The sequence below is a fragment of the Pleurodeles waltl genome, chromosome 4_2 (assembly GCF_031143425.1).
Source record: "Pleurodeles waltl isolate 20211129_DDA chromosome 4_2, aPleWal1.hap1.20221129, whole genome shotgun sequence".
Lineage (NCBI taxonomy): Eukaryota > Metazoa > Chordata > Amphibia > Caudata > Salamandridae > Pleurodeles > Pleurodeles waltl.
Genome location: NC_090443.1, coordinates 1,055,911,220 through 1,055,935,114, shown reverse-complemented (window position 1 = coordinate 1,055,935,114; position 23,895 = coordinate 1,055,911,220). Strand labels below are relative to the sequence as shown.

Below are 23,895 nucleotides of genomic sequence, written 5' to 3'. Positions count from 1 at the left end.
GGGGTGTTCATTTATTAGCACACATTGGACTCACCCAACAGAGGTCTCTCTTAGAGTGGCACTTAGCTGTCCTGTCAGCTCAGTAGCAGACCCATCTCTTGCCACCAGGTGTCACTGTAACATCAATACCCTGCTGTCTTTCAACACCTTCGTGGCACACGCAGCCTCGACCAGCGACACAGCCCCTGTGGGGGGCAGCAAGCATCTCTGTAATAGCAGCTTTTGGTTCTCCAAAGAGTATGTGCTTTCAGATGCGTTACCAGTCTAGGCCAGCGGGGGTCACTGTATGAGCAATGTGTAGCTTTCCCTCCCAAGGCTTTTTCACTTCAGTAGCATCTCCAGAACTGTAAGGGCCTTCGAGATCCCTCTGCTTACACCGGTTGTGTTTTTTCAGCAGCTCTTCCTTCTGCAGCCAGCAGGTGTCACTGCAGTGAGACCTGAGGGCTTCAAACTGAGGCCCATATTTATACTTTATTGCACTGCATTTGCATCACTTTTTAACCCAAAAGCAGTGCAAACATACAAAATACAATTATATTTTGTAAGTTTGCTCCACTTTTGCGTCAAAAAATGATGCAAATGCTGCGCCAAAAATGTATAAATATGGGCCTTAATCTGGCCAGAGGGTGCCACTGTAAAACCACTACTTCACTCTCCCTCCCTCCCTGTCAGCTTTGTTTAATCAGTGTCACCCCAGCCTCAACCAGCAGGAGTCACTGTTCCAGTGGTATCCGACCCTCCTAGCCTCAGGCAGTACAGGAAAACCTTGTAGCTGACCCTGGCTTCCTCCTTAGCTGCAGACAAGACATTTAAAAAAATAAGTTGCTAATTTCTCATCAGATGCTCCCAAACACACAAATGGCAGATGCCTTGCGTGAGCGGTGTTACTGGGGTCCATAGTCAAAGCTGTTGGCAGTATGGAAGCCAGATGCCCTCACAGCAGTGCCCGGATAAGGCGCTACCCTGCCCTTGGCTCCGAAGTAAACGCTGTGGTAGGACAGGTGCTTGTATGGAGGCTGGAGGGCAGTGGGTGGTGCCGGGAGAGCATCGGCACCTGCGAGATCCTGGATCCCCCCAGATGGCCCGGGCATTAGCGCGCCATGCATGAGGGGCAGGTGACACAGGCGTGTGGTGGATCCTGGCTCTGGAGCAAGCCGCTGGTTCTTAACGAGCTCTGAGAAGAGAAAGAAAGCAGGCAGTTTGAAAAGTGGAGGCACTTCAGGCTGGCACGGGCAGTTTTCACAGCTACATTTATCAAGATGCGTAAAGGGGATGATGGTGAGGATCCCACTGGGCTTGTGTGCAAACCCAGCAAATCTCATGAGAATTCACTGAACATAGGCACGTGTCCCCTCCTCAGAAAATAAGTGCATGGATTTAACAAGACTGAAGAGTGGCCTCCCTGGTACAGGAAGCCCAATGTTTAATGGGTAATCTGACTGGTTTAAATTCACACACTGGGAGGCCAAGGGCTGATGGGGAATACAGTGGGATCTCCCACCTCATACACAATGCTAGACTCACCTGTATCCCTCTTTGTAGAGGTAATATATGAACGGCCACCAATACTGACATCTCCCCATAACTAGAAATGATACCTGAGAGAGAGTGCAAATTATCAATGAGGAAATGGACAGAACCCCTCTTTCACCCCAGGTGCAGTTCTTCCTAACAAAGTCCAGTGCACTGAATGCAAAAAAACATCACTTTCAACCCTGATTAATGATCCATGCATATTGCGCATCCCTAGACATAATACTTTGGAAAAAGGACACTTGATTCACCAGCTTATAGGCAGTTTTCATCTCTCACCCCTACATGCAAGTCAACATGCTGTTCACCAAAATAAATATAAATCCTGTAACAGCACAGAGAATGATCTTCTGGTTCAAACCCTAATGATGCTAAAGCTGTTGAGAGTCTGAGATTATACTGGATGGGGACTGAACTGGTCAAAATGAAAGAAAATTCTTCATGATTGATACAATTAATCCACTTCTTAGATGAACCACCAGCACCTCCCTGGACAGCTATTCTCTATCACTGCCTCTCTATAAAAGCTGCTTACCTTTTGTCACCTCATCCCGCTTGAGGTGTGATGCCAGAGCAGAGGGCGTTCGGCTCCTGGACAGGGATCCAAGTAAAGTCTGATTGTTCCCAGGCCTAGAAGTGGAGAAAAAGGTTGCATGAAAACTGGTGAGGTTCAAAAGTCTCCATAGTTTCTAAACAAACAATGGAGGTTGTATGAAAATAAACAAAAGTAACCAAGCATAAGGGAATTGAATATAGAGAGGAAAATAAGTCTAAATGCCATGTAGGGTGAATTCTTTTCATGGTAAACTGTACTATGCTGTGCTATGTTATAAAGGTGCTAAATATGCCACCTCATTAGCCTCAGAAAACCACAGTATGAGTCTTACTGGATCGTCAGAACGGCCGTCTCTGACAATTTTAACAAATAACTCAAATGGAGTCTTATGAATGTGTGTAGATTTAAAACTCCAGGATGTAAACATATGAGTAGGCAGTAAAATGTAACAAGACATCAACTAAATGTTCTACATTAAAGGATTTGGATACCTTTACCATACCAGAGTTATCAGAACATTTGAAGAGAGTTGCTGATGAAATAGAATTACATTAATGTCAACAGTCTTCCGGCATGTCCTTTGTGTCATATTTAGAAAACATAAATAAGTGCCCGGACTTGCATAAAACATCCATATGCTGAAGAAAGAATACAATGAAGCGTGACAAAGCCTTAGATAAAGTTCTAAAGGAAAACTGATTTCTAGAGCTAAAGGAAAACTAAACCTTACTTCCACACAACTGTTTCATAGATATTGCAGCATATTTCAAATGAAGAGTGTGGACAAACATCGAGTTAGCTGTAGCTTTTGCTAAAGACAAAACTATAAACCTGCATTTCACCAAACACACTCATTTCAAAGATCATGGCCTCCATTTCTAGTACTGTGGAGGATGTGGTGCTATTTATAGCTCTTGATAAAATCTGATACTCCGGGGTTAGGTGTGATAAGTGACACCAGTTATGGGTATATTCCTAATTCTCTTGCATAATATTCAGATTTTCTTTAATCACCAAAATCTGCATGTCTTGGTATTTACCAGAACCCTACCCCATTAAATTTCTCTGGCTTTAACCTGCTGACATTTACAGAGGAACAAGTTCAAATAGTGTGAAATGTATCACACTACTTGTAACTGCAACTCCTGCAGAAACAGGTATTCAAGCAGGGGCCACACTTTAAGGAGGTGCTCATAAATGACGCCTAGGTTTCAGAACAGGAAGTTTTTAGCTGGGGCACCCCTTTTCAACAATTTGAGTGTAGTCAACAATAAAAGGAAGTGAAAACGTTATTTAATTCAGTCCCAAGACAAGTAAATTGAAGAATGTAAGAATTTAGTGATTGAAAGGGGGCATTCACGTGCTGTTGAGCCATCACAGATTTTAGAACTAAAGTATGATGTATGTTGAAATAATGCTGTCCTAATAATGTAACACAAAAGCTTGTGATGCAGCCTTCCTACTTATAAGAACTTAGCCAAGCCATTTTGTATGTCTCAAAAGCACCATTGCACTGCAGATTAGTTATCAGAATAACCTGTAAATTCATAAAACCAGAGGAGAAAAGCCAGTGCATCATGTGACCCCACATCAGAAAAGAATGTGGACTGAACTTGAGGATCTTATGGGGTCAAGCAGAAAATCACTTACTAAAATGATTAATTAAAAGGGATGAAGAGAATTGAAGACATATATTTGGATGTTGTACGCAATTGGGGTATACGTTGAACGTGGTGAGGACCCTCCTCAAATAATAACCACAATCCTTTTCAGGGGGATCTGTTAAAGTCACTTAGGGCCTGGTTCAGATATTGGCAGACAGGTCACTCCATCACAATGGGGATGGATATCCAGTCCGCCGAAAAATAAATAACATTATATCCTATATCCATTGTGACAGAGTAACCAGTCTGCCGAAATCTAAAGTATTTATGCTTTACTCAAGCAGGGGAAATGTAAAGTTTTAAGGCTGGCTGCAATGGAGTGCATGTTGGATACAAGACCCAGGTTTGTTTGTCCTGGTCAATGACTTACTTTCCATACTTAGGGGCATCCTTATGACTTTCGTGGATAAGGACAGCGCAGCAAGTATTTATCTCATACAGAGAATTCCTTTCCTTTACCCCTGAGCCATTTTTGTAGCCTAATGCCAATACAGGCACCCTTGCACCAGCGTGCAAGGGTGTATCGTGGGAGAAGGTGAGCCCTTGCCTGTCCTTGCAGGACAGTACCCCTGTGCACCGCCACTCTTGCAGCAATCAAGGCTTGTTGTCTCCTGCTCCAAGGCATCCTCAGGCTCTGAGCAGCCCTGATTCCTAGCACTTCATCATTGAAAGGACAGTGTCTCCTCTGCTGTTCCAACGTCGTGGGACTCCTCTCCAATTGTGCTGATTGGGCCTCACTGCAACATTTTGTGCCTGCTTCCAGTGGGTTTCTTGTGGGGGCTGTGACTACTTCCACTGGCTCTCTTGACTACTGAGGGTCTGAGCAGCCTTGAAAACTAGCACTTCATTATTGAAAAGATAGTGTCTCCTCTGCTGCTCCAGCGTCGTGGGACTCCTCTCCAATCGTGCTGATTGGGCCTCACTGCAAAGTTTTGTGCCTGCTGCCAGTGGGTTGCTTGTGGGGGCTGTGACTACTTCCACTGGTTCTCTTGACTGCTGAGGGTCTGAGCAGCCCTGATTCCTAGCACTTCATCATTGAAAGGACAGTGTCTCCTCTGCTGCTCCAGCGTCGTGGGACTCCTCTCCAATTGTGCTGATTGGGCCTCACTGCAACGTTTTGTGCCTGCTGCCATTGGGTTGCTTGTGGGGGTTGAGACTACTTCAACTGGCTCTCTTGACTGCTGAGGGTCTGAGCAGCCCTGCTTCCTAGCACTTCATCATTGAAAGGACAGTGTCTCCTCTGCTGCTCCAGCGTTGTGGGACTCCTCTCCAATTGTGCTGATTGGGCCTCACTGAAACGTTTTGTGCCTGCTGCCAGTGGGTTTCTTGTGGGGGCTGTGACTACTTCCACTGGCTCTCTTGACTGCTGAGGGTCTGAGCAGCCTTGATTACTAGCACTTCATTATTGAAAAGATAGTGTCTCCTCTGCTGCTCCAGCGTCGTGGGACTCCTCACCAATTGTGCTGATTGGGCCTCACTGCAACGTTTTGTGCCTGCTGCCAGTGGGTTGCTTGTGGGGGCTGTGACTACTTCCACTGGCTCTCTTGACTGCTGAGGGTCAGCCCGGACTCCTCCTCCAAGGGTCGAGTCAACTAGACCTTGATGGTCCTCTTCAGCTTAGCAACTCTTCTTTTGCCTCCTCTTGCATTTGCCAAGGCTTGTTGGTGATTCTCCTAACGATTGCCCATCTGTGACCTGGTGACCGACATGGGACATTATCTGCACCACTCCACGGACTCCTCTGCAGCTCCTGGGCTCCACAGCTGATCTTCTCCTTCCCCTGTCCACCCGGATCTTCATTCACAGAAGGGTGGGTACTGACTTCTGCCCCAGCTGGACACTCCATCGTGGACTGGACTCTGTCCCCTTCTTTTACAGGTCCTCTTCTTCCAGAATCCACCTTTGGTTTCTTCTGTTTTGGTCCTGTTCTTGCACAATCTATTTTCTAAGTTCTCTTGTTAGTCCTTGAGAAGACCTGTTACTTACCTCTGCTCTCCTGGTCACTGGGGATCCCCTGGGGTCCCAAGTTCTCCCAGCTCCCCTCTAACTACTCCATACCCTTGGGTGGGGGGCTTCACTTCACATTCCACTATCTTAGTATATGGTTTGTCCCTCCCCTAGAGCCCTATTATTGTGTATATATAAATATATATATATATATATATATATATATATATATATATATATATATATATATATATATATACATATAGTGTATACTTACCTCCGGTTGTGGGAATTGCCTATAAGTAATCTAGTGTTGTGTTACTATAATAAAGTACCTTTATGTTTGTGACACTGTGTGGTTCCTTCCATGTTTGATAAGTTACTGTGTGACTATTGTGGTATTGCATAAGCTTTGCATGTCTCCTAGATAAGTCTTGGCTGCTCATCCACAGCTACCTCTAGAGGGCCCAGGCTTCCTAGATACTGTCTGCATTCACTAACAGGGGTTGCCTGGACCTGGCATAAGGTGCTAACACCATAGGTGTCCACCACATACTAGGCCAGTTTCCAACAATTTGCAAGTCTGTTTTGTTGAACATGTTAAACACAGTGTAATAATGTATTTATCCATAGAAAGAGAAGTCAGCACAAAGCATTGCAATTCCCAGCAAATCTACGATCAAGATAACCTGGCTTTCAAAGTAAGGGCCTCATTTACAAGAATCTGATTCATCGGCCCTCGATTTCTTGAGTTGCCTAATGATTCCTTAATGACACATTGGATGCGCTGTATTGACTATACAGCGCTCCATGGTGCACGTTTTCAAAGAAGCGTCAGACATTCTGATGCATCTGTGGTGCTAAACTCACACGTTGCTGGACTAGCGTCCCTCCCCTTCAGCACTGACAGGAAGCCTCAAGGCAACAGGTTTCTAAGTCCCAGGTTTAAGGAAACTTTAGTGGGAGTACACTTTCACATCAGTCAAGGGTCCAGGACTTTCAGGACAGCACTTGGGGTTTAAGACTCACTCCAGCAGAGCCCAACAAAGAGGTCCAGAGTAGGTCCAGTTGGAACTGATCAGCTAGGAATGCAGAAAAATGCCCATTAAGGCCTGTTGTGCCCCTATAGCACAAACAGCAGGTCAGCCTTAGGACCCTCGAAGCGCACTTATTTGTCCTGGGTGCAGAAGGGAGAGCCTTCAAGGTTCTTCTCAGGTCCTCTTCAGTAGTTCTTCCACAGGTCCAGAAGTGATCTGCGGAGGGAACTGTGGATGCCACATTTATGCCCAGGGCCAGCCTGTGGGCATGGGACACTCCCGGCCACTCCCTTACGAATGGGCTAAAAGTTGACCGGAGTGACCCTACCCATTTTCACAGCACTTCCTCTGTGTTTTACTGTAATCAATCCCACAGTGCCCCTCTTAGCCCAAAACCTACATCACAGAACCTTTCCTTCCCTGTGTGGCGCTTCTGTGCCCACCGTAGAGATGTAGCCAGGGAAATGAGTAAACCCTCCTCTGTGCTCACTCGTGCCTAACTGGATAGGGGGACAATGGAAAAGGAAAGGCCCTACATCTACCTGTGACAGGGAAAACCCCTTCGAAGTTAAGTAAACTCCTGGGCTCAGCCCAGATGGTTATCCTGCCAGAGAAACAGAACACTTCCCACACTCAATGCCTTTATATCAGCTTTGGGAACAGGTTCACACCCCATCAGGGGGCTATTCAGCTCCTGGGTCACAGTTGGTAGCTCATGCAAATTGGCATCCTACTGCTTTAGGCAGGAAACAGGTTACGTTTCTTACAGTACCTATTCATAAATATTCATTACAAACGGATTGGGCTTGTAATAAACGTTTTTAAGAAATCCAAATATGAACTTTGTAGCTGTTTCCTAAGTGGAGATAGTTGATACCAAATTTAACATTATATCCCAATGATTTACTATGGAACAGCTGCCCATGCTAGAGTGGAAAAATAGCTCTGAGGGCTTTTTCACCGCAAGGTCATGTGTAACACTGAGGGCCTTATTTATGAAAACTGTGACGCTTCGCAGCAAGTCACCTTGCCCCTCTGCCTGTCAGGGAAGGGGCAGAAATGTGCAGTATTTAAAATTATATAGCACATTCCTGCCTTTTTCTAGTGCTAGTGCATGTTTTCCTGCCTAGCGCCAACACAGGCACTCTTTCACCATGGTGCAAGGGTGCCTTTGTTGCAGACAGGACTCTTTTTGTGCAGGAAGGGCAACCTTCCTGCACAAAAACAATCCTGAGAGGCATTTTCAGAATTTGCAGAATGCAGCACTATAGAAAGAGGAAACAACAAGGAGAAATAAAGATATTTCTCCTTGTTACACCTGACCTGGGGAACCTTAGCAGTTTTGATGCATTTCCTCTGATGGTAAATCTGGGTATGCGTCCAACTTCATGGGTGTTGCATGGGAACACCAACGCACTGCCCATGGAACTCCTCTCTGGGGCAGAGTAATGCAATGCAGCGATTTGCACTGCGCTGCGTTACTCCAGATTTATCAAGCCACTCAGGGCCACGCAAGGTGTCCTTGCGTGGCTTGATAAATCATATTTTAAGGATTGCTTCGCTTTTGCACCCCATTGCATGGTGCAAAAGTGACGCAACCTTTTCATAAATATACGCATAAATCTTTACATGACCTACTTTTAAAAGCCATAAACCCTGCCTTATGGACATGTGAGGCCAACATAGGGCTGACATTACTATTTAAAAGGAGGATTTAGGTCGGTCTAAAGGGGTTATTTTGGCAGGTCGAATTGGCAGTTTAGACCTATACACTCAGGCTACTGTTGTGGTAGGCCTGCAGTAATGTTTACATTGCCACAATGAGTGCTGCAGTCCACTTGTGACATTTACTTTACAGGCCCTGCGTATACCGTGGGATCATATTCTACAGATAGAGAGGTAAGTTATACATTCCAATCAGGGTATTTCTATTTGATCACGTTGAACTGGGGAGCCCAGGCACTTTACCAATGGTTAGCATGAGTAAAGTGCACAGAGTTCTAACGCCAGCAGAAGCAGTCAAAGCAAAACTATAGGGGGACACAGCACACAAAATAGGGTCCTTTCCAACAGGTGTTATAGGTTGTAACAGTAGATGAATTGTGATCGTCATGTACTGCGACAGATGGATGCATTAGGGTACTGCTTGAGGCCATGGTTTCTTCTGCGGTGATGTAAGTGGAATAAACAAAGGAGCCTTGGTTGAAGGCGGCATTGGAGATAATGTGCCTCACTAAGACATTGCCACCTACGCAAGGGTCTCCCATTGTTGTTGTGGATTATCAATCGAACCGGTCAAGGTGCAGTTTGGGAAAAGAGCAACATATTTAATCGTCACTTGTTTTAAACCAATAGTTGATACAAGTGACATCTAATGAGCTAAGTCCTTTCTTGATATCCATGATATAGAGCACATGGCATTTTTCTTTACCATCCACACATGTATGAAATGGCAGAATGGACCAATCAGGTGATCCAGGAATGTATTGAACTAAGCGTGGAAGAAGGTCCACCCCAGAAGTCATTAACTGTACATCTTCTCACAGATTAAACAGCTAAATCTGAGCTAATATGAGGGTAAGGACTAGTGGTAAAGTTGTTCAAAGAGTTGATGAATTCGGAAAATTCTATAAAGACATGAAACCTAGTAAAGGAGTTCTGTCTTTACATCCTACATGTTGGAGAGCCGCTGAGAATGCACAAACCCAAGCCAGGAAAGAAAGTTAAAGGATGGTTCTGTAAGTGAAGGAAACTTCTCAGAGGGGTGACTCACTTCATAGAGTGTAAAAGTGTTACTACAGAGATAGGCCAATACTATGGAGGGTTTCTCTGGGATCGTCAGGAGGAAGTGACTGGTGAAGATCCTGCTTCATGGTACCTGATGGAAGCGAGAGACCCCTGCCTCCTGAAAGTCATGATACAAAAGCAGAAGGGAGCAATGCAAGAGAGAAAACCACCAATCAATCTTTTAGGAAATCTCAAAACATTTACGATTTGAGTAAAGGGAAACATTTTATGTGATGTATTGTCATTGGATGCAAGAAAATTATTATAGAAGTGATGTTATTGGTACCAAGAGTAATTGGGTCCTACGGAAGGGATGTTGAATTAGAATCAGGAGGGTGTTGGCTATCAGTTGGAGAGAAGATGAGAATTTAATAAAATGTTGCTTGTATGTTCTAAAATATGTAACTCACACATTGTTTGAACAAATGTGGATGTAGTGATTTGTAAAACAAGAAATGGCTGACAGAGGATACGATACATAGGACAGTAATGGAATGTACAGTTAGATGACAGAGAAGGGGAAGAAACGAAAGAATCAGTCACAGAGTGGATAAGTGATGAAGTCAGGACGAGAAAGGGACAATGGTGAGTGATGGACGGTGAGAGAGAAAGGACATTCAGGGAAAGGAGAAGCCGACAGAAGAGAGTGACGGAGTGAGGGAAACCGAAGAGAGGGAAGTGGGAAACGAAGAATAGAAGAGAGTGATGGACTGTGAAAGGGTCAGACAAGATTATGGGCAGAGAAAATACACAGATGAGAGCAATGAAACCAGAGATGAGACTGACAGCAGTGAATATACGTGGGGGGGGGTAGAGGGAGGAGCGATAAGAGAGACAGAAGATGAGAGAGAAGGAGAACCTCAGCTTTCACCATACTCACCACTCCTCAGGGTCACACTCCCTGAAACCTTTGGCAAAGGGGTTACTGGCAATCTTCAGCTGTGTGATCTGTAAGATGGAAGACAGAGGGGGTCCGGTTTCAAGCCCTGCGTGCATCAGGAGAACATGAGAACTAACACAAACTCAGCTTCAAAGTCACCATTCAAGGACAAAGCGGGGGTCACAAGTGACCACTCATGGCTCAAGGAAAGATAGGTGGTGATTAGTGACCTCTCATGGTTCTAGGACAAAGGGGGGAGGATTAGTGTCCTCACATGGTTCAAGGACAAAGAGGGGGCCCCTAGTTACCTTTCATGGTTCAAGGACAAAGAGGGTGTCACTAGTGCCCTCTCATGGTTCAAAGATAAGGAGGGGGTGATTAGTCCCCTCTCATGGTTCAAGGACAAAGGGGGGGATTAGTGTCCTCTCATGGTTCTAGGACAAGTAGGGGTGATTAGTGACCTCTCATGGTTCAAGGGCAAAGAGGGGGGCCCTAGTTACCTTTCATGGTTCAAGGACAAAGAGGGGGTTTACTAGTGTCCTCTCATGGTTCAAAGATAAGGAGGGGGTTATTAGTGACCTCTCATGGTTCAAGGACAAAGAGGGGGTGATTAGTCCCCTCTCATGGTTCAAGGACAAAGAGGGGTGATTAGTGACCTCTTATGGTTCAAGGACAAAGAAGGGGTCACTGGTGACCTCTCATGGTTCAATGACAAGGAGGGGGTGATTAGTGACCTCTTATGGCTCAAGGACAAAGAGGGGTCACAAGTGACCTTTCATGGTACAAGGACAAAGAGACTGTCATTAGCGACCTCTCACGGTTCAAGGACAAAGAGGGGGTCCCTAGTGCCCTATCATGGTACAAGGACAATCAGGAGGTGATTAGTGACCTCTCATGGTTCAAGGACCAAGAAGAGGTCACTAGTGACCTCCCATGGTTCAAGGACAAAGGTTCAAAGAGAAAGGGGGGGGTCAATAGTGACATTTCATGGTTCAAGGACAAAAAGGGGGTCACTACTGACCTCGCATGGTTTAAGGACCACAGAACATCACAACGCAAAATGTCGTAAAGCACTGTATAGCACAATTTTGGATTTGCATTGGACTGTAAATACAACCCCAACACTTTGCACTGGGTTTGCATCACAGACATGCCACAAACACAGTGCAAATCATTAGCAAACCCGGGCCTGAGTGTCAGTATCTATGCATGAGTATGAGTGAGATAAGGAGCAAATGCAAGTGAGTGAGAATTAATAGGGATGAGTGTACAGGGTGTAAGAGAGCATGAGTGTGATGTTATAGCTGTGTGACATGCTTTACTGGAAAGAAATAGGAATCAAAGGTCATATGACATCACTTCCTGTAATGTAATTGAGGTATGTGATGTGACTTCTACTACACGTGGACCTTTGGTGAATCAACACCCATGGATGGTCACCTTTGTTGGCGTCTTCTAACCCCATGGTTCTCCTCCTATCCTGTAGTTCTCTTCTTACCCTGCAGTTCTCTTTTTACCCTGTGGTCATTTTCTTACCCTACATTTCTTTACTTATCCTGCAATTCCCTACTTACCCTGTGGTTATCTTCTTACACTGCTGTTCTCTCCTTATCATGTGGGTCTCTTCCTACCCTGTGGTCGTCTCCTTACCCTGTGGTTGTCTCATTACCCTGTGGTTCTCTCCTGGCCCTGTGTGGTTTTCCTCTTACCCTGTGGTTTTCTGCTTACCTTGTGGTTCTCCTCTTACCCTGTAGATCTCTTCTTACCCTGTGGTTCTCTCCTGACCCTGTGATTCTCTTCTTACTCTTTGGTTCCCTTCCTACCATGTGGTTCTCTCCTTATCCTGTGGTTCTCGCCTGGCCCTGTGTGGTTTTCTTCCTACCATGTGGTTTTCTGCTTACCTTGTGGTTCTCCTCTTACCCTGTAGTTCTCTCCTTACCCTGTGGTTCTCTTCTTACCATGTGGCTCTCTCCTTACCCTGTGCTTCTCTCCTTACACTGTGGTCCTCTGTTACCCTGCAGTTCTCTCCTTACCCTTATCCAGTGTTTTTCTCCTTACCCTGTGGTTCTCTTCATAGCCAGTGGATCTCTCCTTACCTGGTGGTTGTCTCCTGACCCTGTGGTTCTCTTCTTACTCTTTGGTTCCCTTCCAACCATGTGGTTCTCTTCTTACGCTGTGGTTTTCTCCTCATCATGCAGTTCTCTCCTTACATTGTGCTTCTCTTCCTACCCTGTGGTTTTATCCTTACCCTGTGGCTCTCTCCTTACCCTGTGCTTCTCTCCTTACACTGTGGTTCTCTTTTACCCTGCAGTTCTCTCCTTACCCTTATCCAGTGGTTTTCTCCTTACCCTGTGGTTCTCTTCATACCCAGTAGATCTCTCCTTACCTTGTGGTTGTCTCCTGACCCTGTGGTTCTCTTCTTACTCTTTGGTTCCCTTCCAACCATATGGTTCTCTTCTTACGCTGTGGTTTTCTCCTTATCATGCAGTTCTCTCTTTACATTGTGCTTCTCTTCCTACCCTGTGGTTTTCCCCTTACCCTGTGGTTCTCTCCTTACCCTGTGCTTCTCTCCCTACACTGTGGTTCTCTTTTACCCTGACGTTCTCTCCTTACCCTTACCCAGTGGTTTTCTCCTTACACCGTGGTTCTCTTCTTACCCTGTGGTTGTCTTACTGCCATGTGATTCTGTCCTTTCCATGTGGTTCTCTGCTTAACCGGCATTTATCCCCTTACTTAGCAACTCTCTCCTTAACCTGTGGTTCTCTCTTACCCTGTGGTTCTGGTAGGCTGTCACAGCGGTGAAGCGGGTTTCCTCGAAGACAAAGGTTTTGAAGTTCTGCTCGGCGTACCTCTCACTGTCCTTCCTGGGGTCCACGAACACCACATGGAAGCGCGGCTGGTACCGGTGCATGGAGTTCAGGATGATCTGGGAGGGGAAATACAAGGAGTGTGAGATGGAGGCAGACAGGGCTCGTACCAGTAATAGATCCAGTCCAGTACCATGTGCAACAGGTACACAGGTCACGGAGCATGTGGTGGGGCTTCCACAGGGGAGTCTGTTGTGTGTACTGCAGGTGTCCCAGTGACAGCTGTGGGTCTGGAACTAGATTGTTCCCTCTGGATTACAGGTGTAGTTCACCTCTGGGTGTCATGCCCTCCTGTGGTCTGTGTGTGAACTGCAGGTGACCCAGAACCTTCTGGTTCTTGTTCTCCGTGGATTATAGGTATAGTTCACCTATGGGTGTCATGCCCTCCTGTGGTCTGTGTGTGAACTGCAGGTGTACACTTGATATGTGTTACACAGTTTCTGTGTTTATAGAAGATGCATTTTACACATATATTCCAGTCTCAGCCAGTTCTCTGAGTGTTGTAGGTGTGATCCTAGTGTGTTTCAAGAGCCTATACCCTGCTCTCGGTGCGTGTCACAGGTGTATATTTTCAGTGTGTCACACCGCACACTCCTATTGTTTATATGAGCAGTGCTAATTTATTTTAATTTCAGCTTAATGGCTCCCATTGTGGCCCCTTTGTGGAATAAGAGGAGTATTTATTGTGTTTCTGTCTTTCCCACGTTGGTCCAAGAGTATGTTTTAGATTGTGAGGTGTCTTCTGGTGTGCATTGAAGTTACACAACCTCTGTGTTTCAGGGTTTCTCCTGTGTCTGTGTGTGCACTGAAGGTGTGTCTTTCCTATGATGTGTGTGTGTGTGTGTGTGTGTGTGTCTCCCTCTGTATGGCTGTTGATGTGCAGGTGTATATCTTTGTGTGTGTTTGTGTTCTTGTCTGTAAGTTTGTGTGTGTATGTGCCTCTGTGTATGGCTGTCAGTGCACATGTGTATCTTTATGTATACATGTGTGTCTTTGTGTATCTCTGACTGTTTGCTTGTGTTTGTCTCTCTGTGTATTCATGTGTGCGCACATGTATGTGTGGATCTGTAAGTATGTGAATGCTGTGCTTGTGGGAGAGAGACAGCAGGCTCCCTGTTTGTGTATCACAGGTCTACAATTCATGTAGGTTTTATGCCCCTGTGGTGTCCACCTACCCCTCTCTGCAGCACACAGACACACACATACAGTTCTTCCCCTTGTTTTGTGAGTCTTTTCTCTGGTGTAGCCTGTGTGGCACATTTACTTACAATTCACGCAACTCAATGCAGCAAGACAGGCTGCGCTGCATGAACGAGAGAGAGTAGGCATGCACCATATCTGCTAAGAAATTACGCTTTTCAGCGCTCTCCCTGCGTTGACGCACACTGGCTGCCTAATGCTAACGCAGAATTATAGGCCCATATTTATACTTTTTTAGCGCCGCATTTGTGTCGTTTTTTTACGCAAAATCGGTGCTAACTTACAAAATACAATTGTATTTTGTAAGTTTGCTCTGCTTGTGCATCAAAAAATGACGCAAATAGGGGCTAAAAAAGTATAAATATGGGCCATAGTCTGCTGAATAATCTGCTGATTTTTTTACAAAAAACTGTTTCCTGCCCAAACAGTTCAAAAGTTACTAAAACTAAAGTGACGTGTTGAAATGCAGCGGAAAGCCCTTTGCAAAGCTCGACTGCTCACTTTTCTGTCGCTTAGTGCTATATTTGGGTGCTAAACTGGTATTAATGATGGGCATCAAATGCCCAGCAAGTGTTAACAAGGGTAAAAATTACAAAATAATGGAGTAACACTATCACAAAATGTGTTGCATTACACTGTACAATTTGCCTTTTTGGGCTGCATCATTTACTTAACTCTGCCACATAATTTGCCCCCCTCCCCACCCCGCCACATAATTCTAGTGACCCTGACCATAGTGCAAAGGTGCCTGTGTGAGAGGCAGGATTGTTTTTGTGCAGGAAGGGACACATTCCTGAAGAAAGCCAGAATGCAGCACCCATAGAAAGAGGGGGTAATGAGAAATACAGAGATTTTTCCTTGTCACGCCTGCGTCAGGGAGGCGTCGCTTTTTAATTCATTCTCAGGTTTACAAGTCTTTGTAAACCTGGGAATGCGCCGAAATCCATGGGTGGCTGCGTGGGAACTCCCATGCCCCACCCATGTAACGCCTCCCTGGCTCAAAGTAGCTCCTGGCAGCGCTTTACGCTGCCTTGCATTACAATTTGTTTAATAAACGACGCAAAGCCAAACAAGGTGACTTTGCGTGGCGTAGTAAGTGCCAAAAAGGATTTTGCCTCAGGGCCGCACCATAACAGTGACGCAACCATGATGCTTGAGTAAAGGTCCCCCTGTTTGTGTTAAAGATCCCTGAATCATCTTTTGTGGATTACAAGTTCATATCCCCAGGGTGGTTATGGCGCCCTCCTCTGGTCGCAATGTGCATCACATTGTCTCCTCCATTTTTGTGTGTGGATCAGGACAGTGTTTGCTGTTTACTCGTGTTTCGAAGCAATAAAAGGAAGAAGTCCATGTAAAGGGAGGGCTTTGAGTCATCAGCCTTCAGTGACAGGTTCTCATGTGCTTACATGGATTGCCATTGCTTTGGTGAGCTGTCAAGTAAGGCTACATCATTACGTTTGTGATGGGACATCAAGTAGTTCTTTTGTTAGACAGCAGATGAGACACAGTTTGTAACTGAGACCCAGTGTGCAAGTTAGTTGATGTATTTACTTTGATGATACAATGTGATAATTGCTGATTTATGCCTTTTTGTTTAGGAAGTGTGTGATCTTTCAATGCCTTTGCCAGTCATAAAGACAGAGGGCCTGATTTAGAATTTGGCAGACTGATTTAGAACTCGGCGAACGGGTTACTCCGTCGCAATGGTGACGTATATTCAGTCTGCCAAAATCTAAATATCATAGGGTACAATGGGATTTATATTTCAGCGGACAGGATGTCTGTCACTGTTGAGATGGAGTAACCCATCTGCCAAACTCTAAATCAGGCCCAAAGTGTTATTCACTACTCACCCCGAACGTTCGCTTGTTTCACTTTGCTGTCATAATAACATGTTGAAGTTACATTTCTTTTGCTTACAAAGTAGAACACACGCGCATGTAGACTTTAAGTGCAATAATAATTATTGCCCCTTCTTCAAAGTATCTTTTATGGCATATTTTGCTGTGTGCGCCTACTAAGGTGCACGGCACTGGCAGTGTGCAAACTCTGCAGCTGTAATTCGAGGTACCGCTCGGTAATGCCTCACTAGCACTCTGTAATTACAAATGAATCCCCGTGGAATGGGGAATAACTCTGTAGGTGGCTTTACCAGGCATAACCACACATGGAATTTCCATTTCTGTTGGCTTAAAGTTTCCGTTTACTGCCTCCTTCAATTGATACATCCATTGATTGGAATGAAAACTGAGGAGTATATTTATGAAAGTCTTGCACCGCCGACGCTTTGCGTGGCTTCAAATGGCCCCATAGATTTTGAGTAAGATAAAGCAGCGTAAGTCACTGCGCTGCCTTACCCTGTGCCAAACAGGCGTGCCGTGGGCGCTGCCGTGAGTTTTTCCACGCAACACCCATGGATTTAGAGGCTGCCCCAGAATTACTTAATGATGTAAACCTGGGGATGCGCCAAAAACTCACGCCTCCCCCGAGCAGGCGTAAGGAGGGGAAATATTATTTCTCCTTGTTTTTCCTCTTTCCACGTGTGCTGCGTTCTGCGGCACATATAGAAAAATGAAAGCGCTTCTCTAGAGTATTTTTGTGCAGGAAGGTGTTCCTTCCTGCACAAAAACAATCCTGCATATAACTCAGGCCCCTTGTACCATGGTGCAAGGGTGCCTGCGTTGGCATTAGGCAGCCAATTGTGCACCAGCACAGGGGGAAAGGACAGGAATGCGCCACATTGCATACAGTGTATTTCTGCCCCTTCACTTTGGCGTAGGGCAGCGCTGCAAGAAGACTTGTGGCGCTGCCCTACGCCTATTACCCATAAATAAGGGTTTCAGTTCTAAGCAGGTGGCAAATGAGAGCAGAGACTTTTGTGCAGGGCAGAGTTTGGGGAAGTGAGGAGCTGGCAGGCAGGGAGGAGGAGGAAGTGTACTGGCCCACCAGAGAAGGAGGTCGGGCAGGCCTGGGGGAAGACGGGTGGCAGCTGAAACCTAAAATGACTTCAGCAGCCATTTGTTCCCACCTGTAAAAGTGGGTCTGGTGTTCTCGCACCCAGGAAAACCAGCTCATATGTGATTGGGCAGAGTGGAAATCAATACAGGAATTGCTCCTCCCTGCCAGAATAGTAATGAGTGGCTACCAACGCCAACTTTATCTTCTAAGTCCTTTTCATAACTCTTCGTTGAGGGTGGTGCTAATGTAGTCTGTTCAGCAAAGGTTCCTCTGTCCAGCTTTCGTTTTCTTGCAGCCCAATATGTTGCTGCAGGTTGGGCAATAGATACAAAGCTGCCAAACTATTACCAAACATTCCCCTAACAAAAATCCAGACTTATTGGTTTTGTCAATGCTTGTTTGGCTGGATTCTGAGACAACATCTTTGATCAGTAATTATTGTGCTATTGGCACATTTGTAGCTTTTAATTCTGCTTTCAAATGTAATACATTTTACTTAATTAATGCTGGCTGTCAGAGAGTGTAGCATATCGTGTTTCTACGTTACAGTATAGTCACTGCCTGGAGCTTTCTGTTTCTTTGTGCTTTTAAACATAACTTACAGCACAGAGATCAGGAGCTCTGTGTAACATGTGGCTGCAGGTGCGGGGTCCTGAGGCAATGTTTGTGTTCTCTGCATTGTCATTGGCTTGCACAAGCTCCTGTCTCTAACCTGACTTCCAAAGTCTTTTTCTGTGGAGGGCCTGCCTGTCCTGTGATTAGCCGGGCCACACCTGGGCAGATAGACAAATCTTTATTGTTTGCAATTATTTAAAACCATCACAATATGCAACATAATTAAGAAGTTGGCATCATTCTCTTAAGTAGGGGATTGTTTATTTACTTACAGTCTTGTAAAGTACTGAACTGTCACCATTGCTCTCATAAATAGGAGGTTTCTTCAAATTTATTTACAGAGTTCTGTAACACGCTACATTGTCACCGTCATTCTCCTAAATAGAACTGTTCATTTATTTACAAGGTTTTGTAGAGAGCTACTGTGGTATCTTTATCTTGTCGACCAATGCTTAGTGTATAGAATGTTTAGTAAGGTTCATCGGGAACTGAGAATGTAGGATATAGAATGTATGTGAGAATGCCACACATGTCAGTTGGTCTCTTGCAGTTGTGGTGGCTGGGACGTTTCCCATTAACTACTGCACTTTTAATAAACCTCTTGGACTCATCTCTCTGTGTGCAACCATCTTCATCATATTCAGTGGCGGCCGCCGCATATATAAAGGAGGGGGTGAGGGACGACGACAGGGGAAACATTTTTGAAAACAAAAGAAACTACTTATCTTGTGCCTCCCGTCTCCCATTGCCATCTCCTGCCACCTCGATCCTCTTCTGGTGCCCCAGCATTTGCTGCAACACCAGCACAGGCTCCCCAGTAATCCTGGTGCTGCTTACATGCTAAGCATCGCATGTAAGCAGCGTCAGGATTGGTCTGAGCGGCAGTCACTGCCGCTCAGACACAAGCCTGGGGTCTGTGCTGTTTCTTCAGCCCAGCTGTGTATACAGTTGGGTTGGAGAAACCTAAGTGCGCATGTGTGTTTGGCCAGCTTTAAATGGCCGGCCAAACACACTTGCACACTTAGTTCACTCTCCCACCTCCCAGTGGCCCAGCCCCGCCCCTACCTGCACCTGTTGGCTGACCCAGCAGATGAAAAATTAAAAATAAAACGATAGCAAACTATAGTTTTATTTTTCACCTGCTGGCTCATACAGGGGGGCACCGCCCCTCCACCACTGCGGAGGAGCCACCCCTGATCACATTCACGATCCTGAACCCCATTGCACTCCATTCCCTACCTAGAATTTGCGTCAAGAATTTAAGGAAGACTTTCAAGAGAAGCTGGAATGTTTGTTGAAATATTCCCACATAATTGTATTGAAAGAAAATGCTTCTCCTGTTGTGTGCAAGTTACGTTGTGTACCATTAACACTAAGACATGTCATTTTTGCTGAACTTAACACATTGGAGATGGAAGGGATCATTGTTAAGACAGAAGCTACATAATGGCTTGCTCCAGTAGTGCTTGTACGTAAAACTTCAGGTGATGTACATTTATGTGTTGAGTTTAGCAGGGGCAAAGATTTAGCAGGGGCAAAGATTTACCATGATGATGTATTGATCTATGGATCCAACCAGGAAGAACTTGATTGTAAGCTAAAATTGATCTTGGAGAGGTTCGGGGTGAGAAGTCTTACCTTAAGAATGAACAAATGTGGGTTAAATCAAACTAAATTAGAGTATTTAGGACATAGATTGACCAAAGATGGTGTGAAGCCTAAGGAACAGTTGGTTTGAACGACTGAGAATGTATATGTTACTGTTAGTAAGGAGGAGTTAATAACGTTTCTTGAAATGATTGAGTGTTATAATAAATTTGTACTGTGTTTTGCCAACTGAACACACAACTTAAGTGCTCTTTTTAAAAAGGGTGTGATGTTATTTGGTCTTCGCAATGTGTTCTTGAGTTATAAGATATGAAGTGTGCTTTGAAAAATGCCCCTTTTTTGCTTAGTTTCGATTTCATGGAACATTCCATATTGGTTAACGACACCAGCTCTAAAGGGGTAGGTGCTGTGCTCAAACAAGTGAAGGATGAGGTTGAAAGGACCATCGTGTTAATTTCCAGGGGTTTGGTAGGGCCTGAAAACAGATATTCTGTGATTTAATGTAGAGCACTTTGCATCTACTGGACCTCAAAAAAACAGAAGAAGCTTCTTTGAAGAATAGATTTTGTGGTAAGGACATACCATAAGCCCCTCAAAGATGTGTTTTGTAAGAACAGTTTAGATTCTATATCTGGCCCAATTTGCAAACTGGTTGTGGCTCTGCAGGACTGTAATTTTAAAGTGGAATACATTCCTGGGGCAGAAACCAAAGTCACACTTGGAGAATGCATGGAGTGCTGTTCAAGCGACATGGCTTGTAAAAAGAAAGTTCAACTGATGCCTGTAAGAGATGCCACAGAGAGATTCTTGCGCCCCATAGAGAGTTTAGCAGGAGGTAGCTTTGGACATCCTAGGGCTAGTCACAGGCAGAGCTGGTCAGTCATATGTGTTAGTACTGATGGATATGTTTTTGCGTTGGCCAGAAATACATATCACGCAGAACAGAAAGACAGGTAGCGTGATTGATTGCTCAGAGACTTTTTCAGGAAAGAGGGACTTCCAGACTGTATCTTGATAGACAATAGTGTCCAGGTAGGTTCTATGGATATTAAAGAATATGTGTTCCTTGGGTGCTATCTATATCATCCCAAAACCAATGGGATGGTAGAGGGGTTTAGTAGAGTTTTAAATTAATCTAATCAGAGTTCAAAAACTCAAAACAAGGATTGGAGGAAAGACATACTTGAAAGAGTAGAGGTTTATCATTTAATGGCCCATTCAATCACGGGTAAGGTGCCCTTTGAGTTGTTTTATGGGCAGAAAGCCAAACATGATGGTGAAACCATCCACGAACATGAGTAAGGAGTCCACAGCTGCGTTGTCAGTACCTGACCAAGATGAACTGAAGCAAACTCAACAAGAAAAGGTTTAGAAAAGGAAACAAAACTTTGATAAGAGAAAGGCTGTCAGTCACGCTAATGTAAAAGTGGGTGACATAGTGAAAGTGAGACTTCTGCAGAATTATGGGGCTTCAAAGTTTTCATCTCCTGTTAAGTTGTTTTCTATTTCAGTTAAACTTGATGACAATCATATTTGGAATGTAAATTATTGTGGTACATCGTTGCCCAGATGGCGAAGATGTTTGTTCTGGACGTGGGTGGTGACAGTGAACCAAGACGCAGCAGACATGTTGTGGTCCCCCCTAAATTCATGAAATACTATGTATGAATGTTATTGAACATTTTGCCAGTCATTTATTGTGCAACATTATTTTATTTTCATTTTTGTGCTTTGTTTTATTTTCTTCACTTTCATGTAACAAAAAAACAACAAAAGGGGGGAAAGATGTGTGGTATTTTATCTATCTTCACCTTGTCGACCAATGCTTAGTGTGTTGAATGTTTACTAAGGTTCTTAGAGAGCTAAGGATGTAGACTATGGAATGACCGTGAGATGCCACAGGTCAGTTAGGGTCCTGCTGGTGTTGTGGCTGGGACTTCTGCTATTAAATTATAAACCTTTAATACATTTCTTTGTACTCATCTGTCCGTGTGCCGCCCTCTTCATCACGTTGTAACCATCATTCTCTTACACAGGAGAATATTTATTTACAGAGTTCCGAAAAGCGCCATCTTGTCACTATAATTCTATTACATCTCAGAGCATTTAATTTATTTATACGATTTTGTAAAACGCTATGTGCCACCATTCTTCTCTTAAATTAAACATTTTTTATTCTTTTAGAGAGTTTCATAAAGCGCTATATTGTCACTATCATCGTCTCAGATAGCAGCAGAGTGTTTATTTGCAGGTTTTTGCAAACCGCAACGTGTCACCTTCCTATCTCTATTTTTCCGCAGTGCTCTCATGTCCACCTTGAAACCCACGTCGCAGCGCCCATGGGCAGTACTCACATGTCCGTTGTCATCCAGCAGGTTGTTGGTGAGCTTCAGTTTGTCGAAGGAGACGATCTGCCGCATCCATTGGCCACCCTTGGCGGGGGAGTCCGGGTGGAAGTGCACTCTGCCAGGTGTGGCGGGGTCCGCCTTCCCCGCCACCAGCCATGAGGAGGTATGGAAGGCATACCTGCAGAAGGACAGGGCAGGAGACAGGGGTGAGTACCATATCACATACAAGGGTAGTGTACAAACACTGTCAGCACCACATCACACGGGATGGGTGGTGTACAAGCACTGTCCGTGGTGAGGGCCGCTGTCCTAGAGTCCAGTACCTGCAGGAGGACAGGGCAGGAGAGAGGGGCCAGCACCACATCACATACGATGGGTGGTGTACAAGCACTGTCCGTGGTGAGGGCCGCTGTCCTAGAGTCCAGTACCTGCAGGAGGACAGGGCAGGAGAGAGGTGGTGTACAAGCACTGTCCGAGGTGAGAGGCGCTGTCCCAGGGGGTCCCAGGCTGGAACCTGTCCGGCTGTTTACTGTCCCATGACACACAGAACTGGCCCGGACCAGTATGTACAGGCCCAGGAGTCTTAGAACCAGGGGCAGTACACTAAAGTACTGTCCCAGGAGAACTTGAGGTGACCCCAGGCCAATGACTACTGTCCAAGGTGACTTAGAACCAGCGGTAATACACCCGGTTACTGTTCCTCAAGTCACAGAAATGGCCCCAGACCAGTAAGTACAGTCTCAGGAGTCTCAGAACCAGCAGCAGTACACTGGGGTACTGCCCCAAGAGTACTTGAGGTGACCCCAGGCCAATGACCAGTTTCAAAGGAGTCTTAGAGTCAGCCCCAGTACACCCGGTTCCTGATGCAGAGTCTTAGAATCAGCCCCAGTACACCTGGTTACTGTCCCAGGAGTCTTATAATCATCAGCCCCAGTAGACCTGGTTACTGCCTCAGGAGTCTTGGAGTCAGCCCCAGTAGACCTGGTTACTGCCCCAGGAGTCTTAGAATCAGCCCGGTACACCCGGTTACTGCCCCAGGAGTCTTAGAATCAGCCCCAGTACACCCGGTTACTGCCCCAGGTGTCTTAGAATAGGCCCCAGTACACCTGGTTACTGTCCCAGGAGTCTTAGAATCAGCCCCAGTACACCGGGTTACTGCCCCAGAAGTCTTAGTATCAGCCCCGGTACACCTTGTTACTGCCCCAGGAGTCTTAGAATCAGCCCCAGTACACCCGGTTACTACCCCAGGAGTCTTAGAATCAGCCCGGTACACCCAGTTACTGTCCCATGAGTCTTAGTATCAGCCCCGGTACACCTGGTTACTGCCCCAGGAGTCTTAGAATCAGCCCTGGTACACCCGGTTACTACCCCAGGAGTCTTAGAATCAGCCCGGTACACCCAGTTACTGTCCGAGGAGTCTTATAATCATCAGCCCCAGTACACCTGATTACTGCCCCATGAGTCTTAGAATCAGCCCAGTACACCCGGTTACAGCCCCAGGAGTCTTAGAATCAGCCCTAGTACACCCGGTTACTGCCCCAGGAGTCTTAGAATCAGCCCCAGTACACCTGGTTACTGCCCCAGGAGTCTTAGAATCAGCCCTGGTACACCTGGTTACTGCCCCAGGAGTCTTAGAGTCAGCCCCAGTAGACCTGGTTACTGCCCCAGGAGTCTTAGAATCTGCCCCAGTACACCTGGTTACTGCCCCAGGAGTCCCAGGTGACACCTGGCTCACTCAGTACCCTACAGACAGTTGTAAATTTCAAACAGACCTCTTACTTTCTGTCCCAGGCAGTGTAGGCTTGACTCCAGTTCCTCTTGTTTCAGATATGAAGGTCTTAGAATTGTAGGTACTGTTCCAGGAGTACTGGATTTATTCCCAGTCCGTTAGTTAT

General features: G+C 45.5%; 1 protein-coding gene across 1 annotated transcript in view; it reads right to left on the bottom strand.

The window, feature by feature from the left end:
* Positions 1–884: 884 nt before the first annotated feature.
* LOC138294025 (T-box transcription factor TBX10-like) overlaps positions 885–23,895 on the bottom strand; it is a 107,654-nt gene continuing 84,643 nt past the window's right edge. The window contains exons 4-8 of the mRNA XM_069233276.1: positions 22,007–22,178; positions 13,175–13,330; positions 10,405–10,472; positions 2,069–2,163; positions 885–1,174 (exon numbers count right to left, since the gene is read on the bottom strand). Of these exons, the coding sequence (XP_069089377.1) occupies positions 885–1,174; positions 2,069–2,163; positions 10,405–10,472; positions 13,175–13,330; positions 22,007–22,178 (781 nt within the window). The remainder of the gene's footprint in view (positions 1,175–2,068; positions 2,164–10,404; positions 10,473–13,174; positions 13,331–22,006; positions 22,179–23,895) is intronic.